General features: G+C 37.5%; 1 protein-coding gene across 1 annotated transcript in view; it reads right to left on the minus strand.

Moving 5' to 3' along the window:
• DYNC2H1 (dynein, cytoplasmic 2, heavy chain 1) overlaps positions 1 to 18727 on the minus strand; it is a 197053-nt gene that overhangs the window by 25859 nt on the left and 152467 nt on the right. Inside the window, exons 85-86 of the mRNA XM_009889410.1 lie at positions 11114 to 11323; positions 7875 to 7964 (exon numbers count right to left, since the gene is read on the minus strand). Coding sequence (XP_009887712.1) covers positions 7875 to 7964; positions 11114 to 11323 — 300 coding nt within the window. The remainder of the gene's footprint in view (positions 1 to 7874; positions 7965 to 11113; positions 11324 to 18727) is intronic.

Consider the following 18727-nt stretch of genomic DNA (forward strand, 5'->3'; position numbering starts at 1 on the left):
TGACTTAAAGTTTTCTGGTTTTTTTTCCTCAGTTATGTACGTTGCCGAACATTTAGAGACAAAGACCACACCAAGAAGAGCTCTACTAAGACAAAAAAAAACCCAACCAAACACCAAACCACCAAACCATAATGCCTTTGTGTTTAGTCCAGTTTTAACATACAGTCATGACAACAGAGCTACCGAGTGCACCTGCACCCTGCACGGGTTACTTTATTAGAATGTGAATTCCCAAGAGTAAAAATACTGCATGCACAACAGATAAAAAAGGATTCAGTCAAGAATTTCTCTCCTGAAGCTTTTCCTTCACAAACTAAATTTGAGATGGTGGTTCTGAAACTTTTAACAGCTCTGGAAATTTAAATCTTTTTTATATTTGTACAGGAGTACAATATGAAACCATGTGATGATTTCAAATTCAGCTATATGGAACCTCCTTCAAAGAAAGAAAGATAGGTCAACATGCAGCTACATTTCTGCCTTCCCCCAAAGAAATGCCCAAAAGACTGCTTATTAGGGATGATGCTTGCTTGTGGAATGGCAATGTTTTTCCATTAGAAAACGAGCTTACTTTTTAATATATATCAGCACATGTTATTTGAGGAATAGTTATATTCTCAAACTAGGACACATGTTGCCATTGATTATGACAAATTAAAATCTCAAATCAATAGATGAAATATTTTGTAAACTACTTCACCAAGCCAGTTCCCACCAAAACATCTACAGTTCAAAACAGAACCACGATCACATCTAGTTAGTTTTTAGTTACAAAGCTCTCTCATTACCCTAAGAAATTTATTTGTATGTATGCATGTATGACTATGAAATCAAAATTATAAATTAAACAATAAAGGATTTTGAATAGATTGATAATTATTAGTAGATACAATATTTGTGTCAATATAGTGGTAATCAGAAGAGCCAGTTACTACAACCAAGTTGTCTAGAATAAAGGAAAGTAGATTGATGGAAAGTACCTGCAAATTGGTCTATTACCGTGTGTTGCAGCCTTCTCATTTACTAATGGCTGGAATTTAAAATTACCAAAGTCTTTGACAGCATAACATAAGGAGACTCATTTTCATATGCAAATGATAATAACATCCTTTTCTATCACTTGTACTATAATTAACCTTTCTTTGCTTGAGCTTTTGTCAGACAACACTATCCATTTTACTCTGCTTTCTCTTTTGCAGACAACTTTGTCCATGATAAAGGAGAGACATGATGAAAAATGAATTATTAGAAATTGAGCAATCTACACTTTAAATTTTAACAATTCAAATGCATACAGTTTATTAATATCTTATCATTATATCTTTGCAGATTTCTTCCTGCATTGTGAAAATGCATCTTGTAGCTCAAAGAGAAAAATCAATGAATGCTGATTATTTTATTAGACTAAGTAAAGTCTATCAACTGCAGCTTTAAATCTTATACAACACATGGTAGTTTCTTGTAATTTATGGAGTATATAAATACAAACTTGCATCCATAGAGAAAATACAGAACAGTAAATCTAGTTCTCTTGAATTTAAACTGAAGTTAGAAAAAAAGATAGTTTTCTTTAAAATAAGGTAATTTCTCAGAAAGTGCAATGACCTGGGTTTTTCTTCTTTTTATGCAGCACTTACAAAAATATTTTAATGACTGATCACCTTCTGCAATCAATATTCTACAATCAGAGTGCTGAAAAAGAAGTTAGAGGTATGATAAAGGATGCTGCTGAAACTTCTGCTTCCAAGGTAGCATTTAATAATTAGAACATAATAGCCATTCTCAGAAAACAGGCTTAGAATTCTGAGACTTTAACCAACAGGAGTGGAACTCTTTTGGAACGGATTACATTGCAAAGCATTTAGGCTGATGTTTACAGAAAAGCCTATAACTTGTGGATGCTTCGATTTAACAGAGCATCTAAACTTCACTGGGATTAAGCTTCAACAACTCACAAAGAAACCAAACAGAATGCAAGTCAAGATGTCTCTCCTTTTGCAATGCTGCTTTTTAAAAATGATTTTTCACTCATAAAGCAAATTGTTTCCCTAAAACTTGAGACAATCCTTGCTCATTGACAACCAAAAAATATTTTCATTTAAAACTGCAAAGTTTGCAGATGCATTGTGAAAACCCACTGTATTCTGCAGGAAAAGAATCCTTTCATTACAAGAAATAGTGATTTCAGTACCTCTGGAAAGTAGTCTTGAATTGGTGCACACAACAAAAAAGAAAACTTAAGGAATCCTTCCACCTCAGGCACCCATGCATTTCTGTAAGTCACAAGAGTAAACAAACTCTCTCAGAGTAAAAAATGCTTCAGCTTCTGCTTTAGCTTCCTTGGAAACTAGACCTTACTTCAGTGGGCAACTCCTATGAGCTGTGCAAGTCTCATGCTTTCGTCTTACATTCCGTGTGGCAACCTGTTTGGCCCTATACTGGCCACCACTTCATTAATACAATCTAACTGAAACAGTGATTAAAAAGGGACATGATTTGAGAGTTGGATCTATCAGAGCTTCAAATTTGTCTATTACATGAGAGACAAAGAAAACATCAACATTTTTATAGTAGTACTTGCAAATTTGCAATTTTTACCAAGCAGTTATCACTTAGATAAAAGGTCTTGAAAGATATATCCTGGCTGATAAATTTTGAACAAAGTGAAATCATGTTGCAACATGATGAGAGCTGTGGGATTCAAAGAAGGCTCAGTTTCTTAGCAGATATTGTTAGGTTGCGGTTGTATTTTTGTTTTGATATTCATTACAGCAGAAGAGGAGAAACCAAGAAAAGCGACAGAAAAACGTTAATTCTTCAGAATAAGGTGGATTTTTCAGAGCACTCTGAACTTTGAATTAAAATAATGGAATGGGGTGGGTTTAAAACACAATATTTTTATGAATTTCTGTGCTTTAACATGAGAATACTAAATCTGTAGTATTCTGCACTGTACAGATACTTAGATAACAGCTGTTTAAACAGTGAGTGATGAGAGGAATGACAAGGTGGGGAATGAAGCCAACTTTATCCATCTGAATCAGCTGCTCCTAAGACCACAAAAGACAAACCATTAAGCTACTGTCCCTGCTGCAAAATCTGCTAAGGCAATCTATCAGAACAAACTCTGAAATTCCATGCAAACTAAGCGGGATCACAACTTAAAGGGGTATAGGACTTCTTACAGAGTGCCCAAGTGGGTGAATCTAGGGACTGAACATGACAATTCTGGGATTGTACAATATTTATTATGGGATATTTAGGGGAAGGACCAAAGGTGGGGAAAGGTGGATGGGAGACAAACAGGAATGGGAAAACAGATAGAGAGGTATAAAAGGAGATGTCTTATGTAGGGAGGCTGCTGGTCAGTACACTTTGGCCAACCTTGTACCTGATCACCAGAGTCTGTCCTATCCTCCTCTTAAGCTCTATTTTTAGTTATTTTTGTGTGCAAGTGTGTTCTCCGTGTTGGGAAAGGGAATCCACTAGCAAACTTCTAGCAGTACCAGCCAGCAAGAGGATGAGAGGTCTGGAAGCTGCATGCTACAGACTGAGAAGTTGGAAGCAAGACAGTGGAGAGACCAAAAATCAGTGAGACTTGTGAAGGGTGTTTTCGTTGAGCAGTGAACCAACAAAATTGGACAGGGCTATTCGTGCTGTCTCTGTTTATGCAGCTGCCTGTAAAGGTACTGTCCTCCTCTCTCTGTTAGCCTGCGCCTGGGTGGCTGTGTCTGTACAGAGCGTGTGGGTGTGCCTATTTTGGGGTTCACTCTCAGCCTCTGTTTCTCAGATTTTATGTGCCTATCATCTACTGTTGCATTAAGACTGATTTATAGGCTGGTCCTCAGAGTTCTTTAACTCAGTGAAAACTCAGAGAACTTGACTTCCTTGGCTTTCTAAGAGCAGACTATGCCTGTTATCAGTGAATGAAAATTGAACCTCTTTGCCTAGACACCTTGGGTCTGAAGGAAGAATCCTGTGTCTCCTATTCCCAGGTTTTCCAGTAGCTTCAGCATGCTTCCAAGAGTTCACATCTCATATACCTTGGGTGTCCAATCTACCTTTCTGGGGATCTAATTGTTCAAACAGAGGAACAGGTTCCAAAACAGAAACAAAGTCATTCTACCTGAAATAGTAAAAGAGTAGTAACGTTGTAAAAATCTTACACTAAGGGGCAAAACTAGTATTGACATTAAATATTACTACCCTAGATTTCACTCAGGATGGGAGTGGACAAGAGATAACAGCATCTCAGAGCAATACATACATTTTGATAAAATATTAAATATAACTTTTCTACATACTGTATTAGGAGTACTTTATACTCCTAATCATACATGTACATCCTACAAAACCTTTCATAAATTATTCAAATTAAAACTCTCAGTATTCATAAACATTTCTTTATTAGAAATCTGAAAGTAGTGTTTATGATTCTGAGGTCAAACAGTCTTCATTTTCACTGTACGCTGTAAGTCTTTTAGCAGCTGTCTGACCAAACAGCTATCCAAAGGAAGAATTGTTTTTATGGATGACTTAAAAGCAGCTCAGTCCAAAAGAATGAAATAAATATTTTCATTTAAAATATAAGGTCTTGCTGCAATACGAAGGTTTGAGATTTTTTGGAAGAAGTGAAATTAAGCTCTCTATTTATTTCTTGTGGAAATAAAAAGTAAGTTCTAATTTGTTGACCTAAAATGTTTTTTCGATGTTGATCCTCATCTGACATTTGCCTGGGCTGCTGGTTTGCCTCTTAATAGCTGCAGCTCTGGGTCTCTTCTCTCTTTTTCTCTTCTGCTGGTATCCACAGTCATGAGAAGACACTTATCTATAGACTGAGATGGACTTAAATTCCATTATACACTGATACATGTTATTGCTGAGCCAAATCATGCGCCATGAGAGAGAGAAACCACAGAACATGTTTAAGAAGCCACCATGAGGAAGCTGGGAGTATAAGGACCAAGAATTACAACCAACACAAAGATCCATGATGATTCATAAGCTTCATATCTTAATGTTGATAGCAAATAAATCACTGTAGACAGACAAGCTGAAACATGATACTGTAAAGTTCACTGTCAGTATTGCTAACTGAAAGTACTTGGAACTCTTCATCTTAGAAAGATGCTCAATACACAGAATTTTCGTTTTAATTTAAAGCTAAAGCTAACATCCAAATATCAGATCTTCCACCTGGGCAGAAATCACATATTGCCATCAGCTTCATCACCACAACATAATACACAGCAAAACACAGCGCTATTGCATTCTGTATATACAGATTTGTTCACACTTTAAGTAGGCAGATTTCTGTCCTGCTTTTTTTTTTTTTTATTTTGCTTTTACTGAGTGAATCCAGACGTGAGAAGATGAAACACCTGTTGTTTTTCTGTCTGCTGTTGTGTAATGCTCTCAGAACATCTTCACACTTCTATAAATTCTGCTATAATTATTCTACCATCTGGCCTGTATTTTGGGTTCCTCTCCATCCCCATTAAATGTTTGTAACAAAGCAGTTGCTGTTATTATTTTCTGCACTGGCAGCAAACCTCTTGACAAGGCAGCCTTTAACTAATAACCTAAGTAAAGACTTACTGCATCCTTAGTAGATGCAATCTTTCAGCGCAACTTTGATGTTTCAATGTCTCCTATTTTCCTCTCAAAAAATACCTAAAGCAAACCTGTCCCAAGCAGAGAAGGTAGAAGTTAATATCTTATAGTGAATGAAACAGAGGTATGAGTAACTATCAAAAAACCATCATGATAGAGTCGGTCATCATATAAAAATAAACCATTCCAAAATATGACCTTTATTGAAATATAAATCTGAAGATAATTTTCAGTTATGAGAAAACCTTCACTGAAGCCTTTACTGAATTTCTGAATACTAAATTAGTAATGAACTGATGATAAATTACATTTATTAAATCAATAATGAAAAGTCACAAAAAGGGAAAGTTGGTGTAGTATGCATAAACATGAATTGGAATCACACTTAAGGAAAAAGATGATTCAACTGAAATGCATAATTAGAAATATTTTCTGGTAAAATACATGCAAAAATAAAAACAGAAATTGTATTTCAGATGTGATCTGACTAGAAGCTTGAGAAGCAAATCAGACTGATAATGTATTAATAAGAATTGCTTCAAATACAACTGTATTACATATTTGACAGCAAAATATTCATACAAAAATATAATAACCAGTATCTGGTCATCTGTCACTACTTTCTACTGTCACTGACAAAAAAATTAACACAATTTACTGCTTATGGATACAGGTAAATATCTACTGTAAAACTCTGCCTTAATAATCTGTTCTCCTCTTACAGTAAATAGGTGTTCGCAAATTATTTCTTCATAATAACTTTACATAAAAATGAGTAATCCACATGTACAACATTGTCAGCAGTTTGAACAATGAAAACAGAAGATTATATAAGGCAGTACATTTGCCCATAGTTGACTGGAGTAATACAAGGAAATAAAAACTTTTTGAATATGCTTGATTGAAAAATCACCTATTACTGTTAACCGTAATTTCATCCTGTTACACTCTGCTACATTACCTCCACTTTGTATGGGAGGTGTACTCCACACACAAGTTTGAACTCTAATCTCAGGCTTCCATTTAAAAAAAATTCATGTAAGTAAGGAAAATCGCATGCAGGTTGGTCACAACCAAATAAAGGTAGAAGTCAAAAACTGCAAGGTACTCTTGAAGATTATGAACACTGCTGACTCAGCCACAAATGATGCTTTTTAAATAATAATGATTGTAACAGGCAGTCAGAAGGCACTAAGTTCAACTCTAGTTATATGACCGATATAACATCTGAAAATGCATTATCACTTGTTGCTATACATATTTACACTTTACTGTTTATAATTTGAGTCTTTTTGTGAAGGAAAGGATAAAGAAAAATTAAGCATTAGCCAAAATAAATGGTTTGCATAACAAGAATCTTATGAGTAATTTGGAACCATCTATTCGATAGTTTCTTTAGAAAAATTAATGCCTAGAAATCATGTTCCCCTCAAATCTTCCTTCTGAATCTGACAGTCAACACCAATGTTCACAGAAATCTTATTCATATCCCACTGGACAAGACTGTGTTAATCAAGGTCAAAACCATCAGCTTTCTATTTCTTGCCTGGAGGTAACAGAAGATCTGTCCCTTCTAAAGGAACCTTCCTCCCTGGAAGGTTCTCGCAGTTTCCTCTCCATGTACGCAACATGATGAAATCTGTTTCCTTAAATACTAATTAATTTAAATAACTGACTTTCTTATTTGTCTGCCTATTATCTTAAATATATGTCTGCTGTTAATCAAAGTATAGATAGATTTATCTTAACTAAAAATTTTCTTCTTCACTTCAGACTGTAGATTGACAGAGCTGTTGTCAGACTTGGCACCTTCTATTATAGCCCCTTGTAAACCTGGAGAACGCAGATGTTGTCTATATTTGCTTCAAAGACTAGTCTTCTATTAATTTCTACATTACTTCTACTAGAATTGCTTCACTTTGTCTCATTACACGTGTCTCTCTAGCAGATTAAAGAGTGCGTCTTGACTTCAATGTAAAGATTTATCTGAGTAAATAAATCTCTTTTCCCCCACAGTTCATCAGAAAGACTAATGACTACTATCTAAGATGTAAATCTACTGTGAACTAACGACATTACTGTGTTTAAAGTTACTGACTTCAAAATGCTTAGTCCACCATCTTCACATTTCTCATCTATCTTTAAATTTTTACTTGCCTTTTCACACATCTAAAACTCTTTGGGACTTGCTTAGTGCAATTCCCATTATATATCACGTCACTGAACACCAGTGTACCACGGTAAAATGACTTTAAAATTACCTGTATAGCAAGCGCTCGAGCTACGAGACTTCTAAGATATTGTAAAGGATCTTCTGGACCTTCCCATTTGCTTTGCCATGTGAGGGGACACTGAAATAAAAATATATTTACTGAAAGTATCCATTTCAAAACCATCATTGTTACATTTTAAGCTAGTAATTTGAATGAAATTAAATCATTCAGAGATCAAATATATCTACAAAGAAAAAAGGCAATACCAGTAATATAATGATCACAGCATACAACTACTGTTAGTTAGGTCATATTCCTGCAAATTCTTTATGTGGCCAACAGAGATACAGTGCTGATGAAGAACTTACAAGAACCTCTGCTATTCAATAAGGAAATATGAGTAAGTTCCATAAACACTTCAAAAAGGCCAAAGTTGATTCCTTCTCTGAAAGTCACAATGCCATCTTTCAACTGCAGCCACAGGTTCCCACTCCTTTGCCGCTGTCTCCTCAGACTTGAACATGCAGTTGTGTGGCTTTGTGGTGAAGTGAATCTGGTACAATTCCTCTGCATGATTATTTTCTCATCATCTTAAAGTGTTTGTAGAACAACACCTGAGAATAAAATCCTGCAAGACCTCCCCATACAAATTTCTCATTGACCTCAAAAAGAAAGCCTTAAAAGATCTTCTGTTAGATTGCCTCCTTATCAAATAAGGTAAAAACATTAATTGTACCTACTCTACAGGAATCTGGAAAGCACACTGAAATTGACTCTGCAAGATTCTCCTTCTTAAATGAAAGAGAATTGATATAAATCATTACCTGGGGAACATTGCGCAATGCTGAAGATGCTGAGCAGAATAAACAGTTTGTACTGTTTAACATTTACAGTTGCATTTTCAAGGAGGTTCACAATCTAATAGCATATGTGCTGAACAGATTTTCAAAATCTGATCACAGACGTTCATAAGAAAAAGTATGTTTCAAAGTAAATACTCCATGCGTACCCTTTATAGATAAAAAACAGAAAATACCTGGATTCACGGACACTAATTAATAACAAATTGAATAAACTGGAATACACACAAGACAATAAAGCACAGTTAACTGCATTCTTTTTTGCATAATTACAATTTTTTGAAAACTTTTTGTATTTTAAACTATTATCCTTGCATTTTTGCAGGTTCTTTTGCTAGATACGCATTTGCAGGCAGCTCACTAATCTATCATTTAGAAGGTATTCACCTAATGTTGCTAATATGTTACTCTAAATTACTCTAAGTTTAAAGTAATAGTTTAGATAATTGTTAGTACGGAAGCATATTTCAGATGTACATTACTGTATCAATTTTGCACAAATAAGGCATATTGCTGAAACCATTTACTGAGTTTCACATTTCTGTAGGTAATGCAGCAGCTCCTTCAGGCGCTATAATCTTAAAAGAACTATAATCTTGGTGCTTTCTAATACAAGTTTTTAAAAATAGTCCTTTATAACATAACACGTGACCACATTAAACTAAACAAGAACAGTGTATAGAAAATGCACGAACCAAACCACTTTAAGATGATAAATATGGTGAGGTTCAGCTGCCGTGCCAAGAGCGTAGCATTGGCCTCTCTGGAGGGCTGCTGAAAAGATTGCTTTATGGTCACAATCCAATAAAGTGATCCGTGTCACGGTAAGTGAGTAAGCAAGCAGATGAAACGCCAGAAACACTTTTTGCAATATATCAGGTAGCACCAAACTGATGTTTGTGAGAGATAAAAACGCGTAGAATCTTTAAGTACATTTTTGTAACAGTGATCAGCTTCATAGTTCCTGCTACTTTCAATTTAAGAGTGCAGCTTAAGCACACAAGCAAGCCATACCCCCTTCTCAGTAACAAGAAATCTAACTACAAATACTAAAAAATGGACATTACATGTATCATTTGCATTCACTATGACTTGTACTTAGCACCAATTTCTACCACACAGTCAAAACTTGTTTAAAAAGGCAGATTGCTAAAATGAAAATGTTAATTTATTCTAATTGCACTGCAATTTTGCTAACAAATGCTGTCTTGTGAATCTGAAAAGACAAAGAATTTAATTATCGTTTTAATTAGAAATTTGATAGATCAATAAATGCATAACAATCTTTTCAACAGTACTTGTTGCTCACATGAAGATAAACAAGATGTTAATAGGAGATATTGTTCATTGTAGAGCCAATCTCAATATCTACGCACTAGAACCAACACAATTTATCAATTGCTGCAGGTGAAACAAAACCACAGAGTTTCATGTCAGCATTTGACTATCTTTGGAATCCAATTACCTAGCTATTAATGACAGAGCATGTAAATTTGCAGTCACTAACTGTAACACTGTATAAACAAGCCCAGTTTGATGCCAGAAAACACGGAGAAAGTTTATGTACAAATTTTGGTTGCTTTTCTCATATATCAAGAATACAGAGTGAGATCATAGGTTGATATGATAAGCACAGAGTGTCTGGTATGATATGGCAATAATCCATACTAAATAAATGCAGAGAGCAAATCATGATTACAACTGCAGTAAAACTTAAATTTTAAAAAACTGTAAAAACGAAGAAAAGGGAAAGATTTACATGTTCTACTGGCTAATATATTTGACTTATCTAGCATGATTTGGTATTTGAAATGGAAATAGTATTCCACAACTTCTAATCTTATTGGATTTGTCCTTAAGAGAAAGCTTGATGAAAGTATTATATACTCAGAAGCTTCTGCAAGTACTTAAAGCAACATTTTTGGAGGTTTTCATTCCAGAAAAAATATCATTCTGTTTTAGAGTCAGTATCAGTAAAAGAACTCCATTTTAGAGTCTCTATCAACAAAAGAACTTAGAGCAAATAGTGACATGAAAATATGTATCAGAATTTTGTTCTGTTTCCTTGGGTTTTTTTCATAGAATCATAAACGGTTTAGGTTGGAAAGGACCTTGAAGATCATCGAGTTCCAGCCCCCCTGCCATAGGCAGGGACACCTCCCACTAGACCAGGTTGCCCAAGGCCATGTCCAGCCTGGCCTTGAACACCTCCAGGGATGGGGCCTCAACAACCTCTCTGGGCAACCTGTGCCAGTGCCTCACCACCCTCATAGTGAAAAATTTCTTCCTAATGTTTAATCTAAACCTGTCCTCTTCCAGTTTAAAGCCATTCCACCTCGTCCTGTCACTACATGCCCTTGTAAAAAGTCCTTCCCCAGCTGAAGGAATTCATTGCTTATAATGTAAATTCATGATAAAATGACTTACCTTCTGATTTAGCAGAGCACTTGCTAGTCTTTGTACTTCAGAACTCAGTAATGAGGTACCTCTGATGACTTTACTTAAAGAAGCAAGCGACTGATGGACACTTTGCACAAGGCGAATGGCATTGAATTGTTCCAGAGTAATGAATGATAAGATTGGAGATCCTTGTTGCTCCACAGGAGGAGACACCTTCTGATGGATCAGGTTGGAATTCTAAAAAAAGAACACACGATGTCCAGTCAATAAACTCAGGGAAACTATTATGTTACACAACATATTATTTGTTCAATTTCTAATACTTCACATGACCTCGTTAGCTTTGAAGTAATTCAGATACCCCTCACTTTCTGACACCAGGTTAAAACTATAATACTTTCAGTATTGTCAGTGAAATGTTCAATAAAGGCACTGCTCTTCTGAGACAAATCTGTCTACCTAGTTACTTCAAAAGTACTGGAATTTCTGAAAAATCTTCACTTAGCTGAATCACTGCTTTTAGTATTTGTCTTAATGTGGCCATATAAAAAGTAGTAGTGTACTCAGCATAACAAGATTGTATTGGGTACTATAAACCATTCTGCCAGATGTAGCTCTTGCTTTGATAAGACTAGTTCAACCCGGAAGCAATGTTAATACAAATAAATAATAAATACAAAGTAAATATAATATTATGTGTATATCCTGAGTAACTCAGACTCTGAGAGGTAATGTTGCTCTCACACTGACATTTTTATTACTTATTTCCATTCCATTACAGCCCCTGATAATCCAAATTTATTCAATAATTTCAAGAGATGGTATCATTTGGCAAATCTTAATTCATACGCAGCTTATTACATAAATACATTTTAGCATGTGTTCTGAAACTGCCAACCTGACATGTGACAAGATGCTGCGCTGAATTCCAGTTACGGAATTTAAACCTTGGTTGGAAAATCCTACAAGGCACAAATGCAAAAATAAAACCCCAGCCTTTGGAAAAAATGTTTTGCTATTTCAATTTCTAGTAATTTATTACAGGTAAAATCAGATTTTACTTTCTCTTAAGTATCTCTTCTTAAAATAACAAGTAGTTTTGACTTTTTTTCAGATTAAATACACTTCTGGACTGTCACATGGCATCTTACTTTCCAGAACACGCAGGATGTCTGCCTTCCATGATCATCTACCTGGACTTGTGCAAAGCATTTGACACCATCCCACATGATATCCTGATCTCTAAATTGGAGAGACATGGATTCGAAAAATGGACCACTCAGTGGATAAAGAACTGGCTGGACGGTCGCACTCAAAGAGTTGCGGGCAATGGCTCGATGTCCAAGTGAAGAGCAGTGACGAGTGGCGCTCCTCCGGGGTCGGTACTGGGACCTGTACTGTTCCACATCTTTGTCGGTGACATGGACAGTGGAGTTGAGTGCACCCTCAGCAAGTTTGCCGATGATACCAAGCTGTTTGGTGAGGTAGACATGCTGGAGGGGAGGGATGCCATCCAGAGGGACCTGGACAGGCTGGAGAGGTGGGCCCAAGCCAACCTCATGCAGTTCAACAAGGCCAAGTGCAAGGTCCTACATCTGGGTCGGGGCAATCCCAAGCACAAATACAGGCTCGGTGGGGAATGGATTGAGAACAGCCCTGAGGAAAAGGACCTGGGCGTGATGATTGACCAGAAGCTCAGCATGAGCCAGCAACGTGCAATCACAGCCCAGAAGGCCAACCGCATCATGGGCTGCATCAGAAGAAGTGGGGCCAGCAGGTCAAGGGAGGTGATCTGCCCCTCTACTCCACTCTCGTGAGACCCCACCTGGAGTACTGCATCCAGCTCTGGAGTCCGGCAGGCACAGCTCAAGAGGGGGTTACGAGGTGGTTTGGGAGACCTTTTTGTGGCCTTTCAGTATCTGAAGGGCACCTACAAAAAAGCTGGGGAAGGACTTTTTACAAGGGCATGTGGTGATAGGATGAGGAGGAATGGCTCCAAACTGGAAGAGGGTAGATTTAGATTAAATATTAGGAAGAAACTTTTCACTTAAAGGAGGTAAGGCACTGGAACGGTTGCCCAGAGAAGTTGTTGAGGCCCCATCCCTGGAGGTGTTTAAAGCCAGGCTGGACGTGGCCTTGGGCAACCTGGTCTAGTGGGAGATGTCCCTGTCTATGGCAGGGGGGCTGGAACTCGATGATCTTCAAGGTCCTTTCCAACCTAAACCATTATATGATTCTGTTACTCCCAGGCAATGTAAATTTGTCAGAACTTTCACGAGTTTTTCATTTCAAGTTCATACTGCACCTAACTACCAAGCAAAAATATGAGAAAAGATAACTGAAAGAGAAATACATATACTTTGACTTATGACTGACAGAAAAAAAGGAGGATAAGGTCTTCCCTCCCATGTTATTACAAAGGTATACAACAAAGCTAGTTACTGTTCAAATTGTAAGAAACCTACAGTATTTGGAAATGTTATGTTGAGTATTTTGTCTCTGCATGCATCCAGTAACAGTTTCACTTCAGTTTTTTTGAGAACGCAGTTTGTTGAGTACACATAGAATGTAATGTAAAACTAGCACAAGCTAGTTGATAATTTCTTATTGGAGTATTTAATTGCACAAAAAAAGGAAGAACAAAAACATTGCAACTTGCAGGCTTTGCTCAGTCTTTCACATATGCTGTCTTACTTCACAAAAAACTTACTGAAAGAGAAGGGCTCTAAGTTCCTCAATACTGCCCTTTACATAACAGTCTCCTGTGAATTGCATATTCATTTCATCACTCTTTTTAATGCTTTCTCCTGAGAATTTGTTAAAACAACCCATCTGTCATTTTTATAGGAAAATTAAAAACGAATACCAGTATCAGCTTATACATTTAATGTTCTATTACATTCCCTTAAAATCCATTATGTATATAACTCACATCAGCTTTAAAAATATTCTTATGACCTGCTTGGGAATTAAGATGAAGAACTGCTGAAGTACTGAGTGCTATTCCTAATCGTACGAAACTGAAGATAGGTTCTAATCTTTAACATTAAATACTATATTATGCTACCAATATTAAATTAGATGTATTTTGAGACTTTGATCATATTCCCTTTTTCACTTCTGTACTTGTTACTATCTCAGTACAACATAGGACTTCACATAGTCTCACCTAAGCTGCTTCAGAGCTTTTCTTTATTACCTTCCTAAACTCAACGTTTTTCAAACTCCAGTATACTCTGAAAATTGCCCCCTCAGAAATGTAACAAATATAATAAAAATAAACTCATATACCTCCACTAACTAGGTCTGCATTTGATTCAAAATTCAGTTTTGGTGGTGGGTTTTAGAAGTCACCACTGGCTTTTTGAGGTACCTATTCTGCCTCCTCCTTCAAGTCTCTCTGTCTATTCTTTTAGATATTGGCCCCACTGCTTATTACACAATTTTTTCAGTGTTGAAAATACAAGAAAGAATGATCCTATATTTCTGCTTCATGGATTTTCCTTGGTGAAAAAAACCCCACACTTTTCTTCTGTTATATCTGAGGTTCCTAATGTTTTAGGTAAAAGAGCAACAAACCACTAATTTTCAAAATGACTTCTGCAATTGTCTTGCAGCATTATGCAACTTCATGAAAATAATTAGTTAGCCTTCAATTTACAAACACAGTAAAAGGTAAGGCAGAACATACCATCACAGCTCAGGATCATATATTCAGCAAAAATAATTTTGAAGCAGTGGCTTCCAAATTTTTATTGGGGGACGGACGGACAGACATTCTAGCTTTCATGGGAATACTAAAGGGTTTCCCTGAAACAAGGCAGAAAATGCATTCACCTTGCAAGAGAAATATAGTTCTGATTCCTTTCTCTCTCTACTCTGGACAGATAGCTGTTTGACATGGTGAAATACTTATGCATCCCCAGTGCATCCTGGTATTTTTTTGCTTCTCTGAAAACTATCATATGATGGGCAAACGCCTGAGTTCCACTGGACAGTGATTTCCAACTGAACCAGTTATGTGACAATGAAGTGCTTATACAGGTCCTGATCTACACTCTGTCAAGTTAGAAGGCTGCATGGGAAGAGGATGGGCACCAGGACACAGGCTGGTTGAATTACCCTGATGGCCCAGCGGTGGCCAACAGGCTGTAGCAGGCCATCCTTCCACAATAAGGAAGATTTTTTTTTAAATTTGTGTAACATTTGTTTGACCAGTTATTCGGTGACAGCTTCATTTTTTTCAGTAAACAGCCTTTCGTGCAAACTTATACTAAGCATCTGAGTATTTGGGGTTTTTTTAACTTAATGGTAGGTTCCTGAGAGTTTAATTAATTTGTAGTGTTAAGCTGTTATTAAATCATGCTGAAAGGCACTGCAGAAGCAATTTTAGGAGTGTATTTATTACAAGGGTGTTTTCCAATGGCAAGAATTAAAATGTATGTTTTCAAATGAACCTAATACAGATGAAAACGTCAAAACATTCTGTATTAGTCCAGAATAGCTAAATAGAAAGAGGAAGTTCGCTTGTGTAACTCACAGGAGCACGCCGATTTGAACCAGATTTTAATTATCCACTTAATTTAAAGTAAAATTCAATCAAGATTTCCAGAGTCTGCATTCTGGCTGGATTAATAGATCATGGATGCAGGAGAGGCAGTTTCCATGATTCTATTGTTATGGATAGACAAAGAATAATAAGCTCCCCAGCTCAAAAATTTCAGAATGTCTAAATAATTGGTAGCAACATTTAACAGGGCTTTGCAAAATGTATGCCACTGAGAGGAAAAATGAGTCCTGCCAATTTCCAGAAATATTTCTGAAAAAGTAACAACATATAAGTCCTCATTACTGTATTAGTACATAAGAATTATTTGCCATTTCAAAATGTCTAAAATAAAAAAGTTTTTTGTTGTCCCTGTGATGGGTTAACAGCAACACACCTGCTGTCTTTCCAGTTACAGGCTGGAAAGTTAACTCCATCCCAGCCATGCCCGGTTGTGGTGGGTTGACATTGGCTGGTAGTCAGGGGCCCAACAGGGGGAGAAAATAAGATGAAAAATCTTGTCGGTCAAGATAAAGGCAGTTTAGTTAAAAAAAAAAAAAAAAAAAAAAAGCCAAACGCTGCATGAGGAAGCAGAGCAAAACCAAAGGAGATTTATTTGCCATCCTGTATGTCTTTACTTCTTGTCCTAACAGACACAGGCTGGGCCTGCACCTCCTTCAGGAAAATTGGGGGCTTGGCTCTTCAAGCTGCAGTGTCTCAGAAAAGATCTGGCTAATCTATTTCTGGTGCTGCAAAGTCCACTGACTTCCTCCTCTCACAGCTCCTTAATTTGATGACGTAGATCCTCAACAAGCACACATCTCCTGCAGGTTAGAGGACCACCTCCTGCTGCCCCGGCCTAAGGAAGAGGCATCAGGCACTCCCTGTAGCTCAAGAGCTGCAGAGCTCCGTCCTCCTTCTGGAGCTCCGTCTGAGTCAAAGTTCTCAACTTCATCTCAGAGGGTCTATTGCTCCAACAGCAGGTGGGGACTGTGCCCTGTGGCATGTCACTACCATTGCTGAGAAAGTCTATCCTCTACTGAGCAAAGCTGCTGGTCTTCTGCAAGCTCTTCTGCACAAACTGCTGTGCCAACTGCCGTGTGCCGTTGCTGCCTCTGTTAGCTGCACTCAATACTATTGATTGAGAGATTACAATTTGCACTCATGAAAAAATACAAATATTTTTTTACACACTTTAATGTGGTATAATTCTTCAGTTGGCACATCACTAAGAAGTGTTGGCCAATATTAGGTAATTTTTTTGTTTTATCACTGATTTCTGAAATTCACTGACTACATACATTCCATAGATATTCTGTCAATTTAGCTGTATTAGATACTCTAAATTATTTAGCCTGATTTTTATATGATGAAACACTGATGTTCAGTCCAGAGAAATATCCAGTCAAATGCTGCCTATTATTTTATCTAAACTTGGGACACTAGACTACAGAGCGCAAAAGTGATCACCATGTGGTATTGAGGGTGTACAGATAAAAATATGTCCACACTTAAAAGATTATGATCAATTATTCCTATATAAATTCCACAGGACAAACATGTCAAGTGGTAAATTTTGCTATGCTTCAGAATCATCAGCACTTAGATGTACAGTAACTATTTTCAAGGTATTTGTAAGATAATCCTTTTTGAGTTAATCCTTCATTTACATACTCAGCACTGGAATAAAAATGTTTAAAAACATACTTAATCTTTGTCTACATAGTAACAAGCTTCTGAACGCTTTTTGCCTCTGGAATAAAAAGTAGCTGATTTTAAAAACAGCTTTGCATTTATAAATAGATTAGCTAGATTCGATTCAGATCTATACTGTGCACTTCCTGAGTTTCAGTAGTTTTAAACAGATATTTGACCATTATTTCCAGCAACCCTTAGTTATAAGTACATTTGACAGGTAGAGACTAATATTTGCTTCTTGTAAATAAAATGGAAGGTATTGTCAGCATCTATCCCATCTGCCTTTACTTTACTACCCTCTGTATCCAATAGATAAAAGATGGTAGTAGTAATAATAACAACGACAACAACAACCACCTCATGAAGTTCAATAAGGTCAAATGCAAGGGCCCTGCACCGGGGTAAGGACAATCCCCAATATCAATAAAGGTTGGGGGATGAAAGGATTGGGAGCAGCCCTCCAGAGAAGGACTTGGGGATACTGGTAGATGAAAAATTGGACATGAGCTGGCAATCATAGAATCATAGAATGGTTTAGGTTGGAAACGACCTTAAAGATCACCGAGTTCCATGGGCAGGGACACCTCCCACTAGACCAGGTTGCTCAAAGCCCCATCCAGCCTGGCCTTGAACACCTCCAGGGATGGAGCATCCACAACTTCCCTGGGCAACCTGTTCTAGTGCCTCACCATCCTCAAAGTGAAAAATTTCTTCCTAATATCTAATCTAGATCTACCTCCTTCCAGTTTGAAGCCATTCCCCCTCATTTTATCACTACATGCCCTTGTAAAAAGTCCTTCCCCAGCTCTCCTGGAGGCCCCCTTTAGGTACTGGAAGGCCGCAATAAGATCTCCCTGGAGCCTTCTCTTCTCCAGACTGAACAGTCCCAACTCTCTCAGACTTTCCTCACAGGAGAGGTGCTCCAGCCCTCTGATCATCTTTGTGGCCCTCTTCTGGATTCGCTCCAGCAGGTTCACGTCCTTCCTATGTTGGGGGCTCCAGAGCTGGCCGCAGTACTCCAGGTGGGGTCTCACCAGAGTGGAGCAGAGGGGCAAAATAATCTCCTTTGACCTGCTGCCCATGCTTCTTTTGATGCAGCCCAGGATACGGTTGGCCTTCTGGGCTGCAATCATGCATTGCCAGCTCATGTTGAGCTTCTCATCAATCAGCACCCCCATGTCCTTCTCCTTAGGGCTGCTCTCGATCCATTCTCCACAGAGCCTGTATTTGCTTGTATTTGTGCACTTGCTGACCAGGAGGCCAACTGTATCCTGGGCTGCATCAAAAGAAGCATGGGCAGCAGGTCAAAGGAGATTATTTTGCCCCTCTGCTCCACTCTGGTGAGACCCCACCTGGAGTACTGTATCCCAGATGGTCCAGAGGAGGGCCATGAAAAA

This window comes from Charadrius vociferus, unplaced genomic scaffold (genome assembly GCF_000708025.1).
Source record: "Charadrius vociferus isolate BGI_N301 unplaced genomic scaffold, ASM70802v2 scaffold87, whole genome shotgun sequence".
Classification (NCBI taxonomy): Eukaryota; Metazoa; Chordata; class Aves; order Charadriiformes; family Charadriidae; genus Charadrius; species Charadrius vociferus.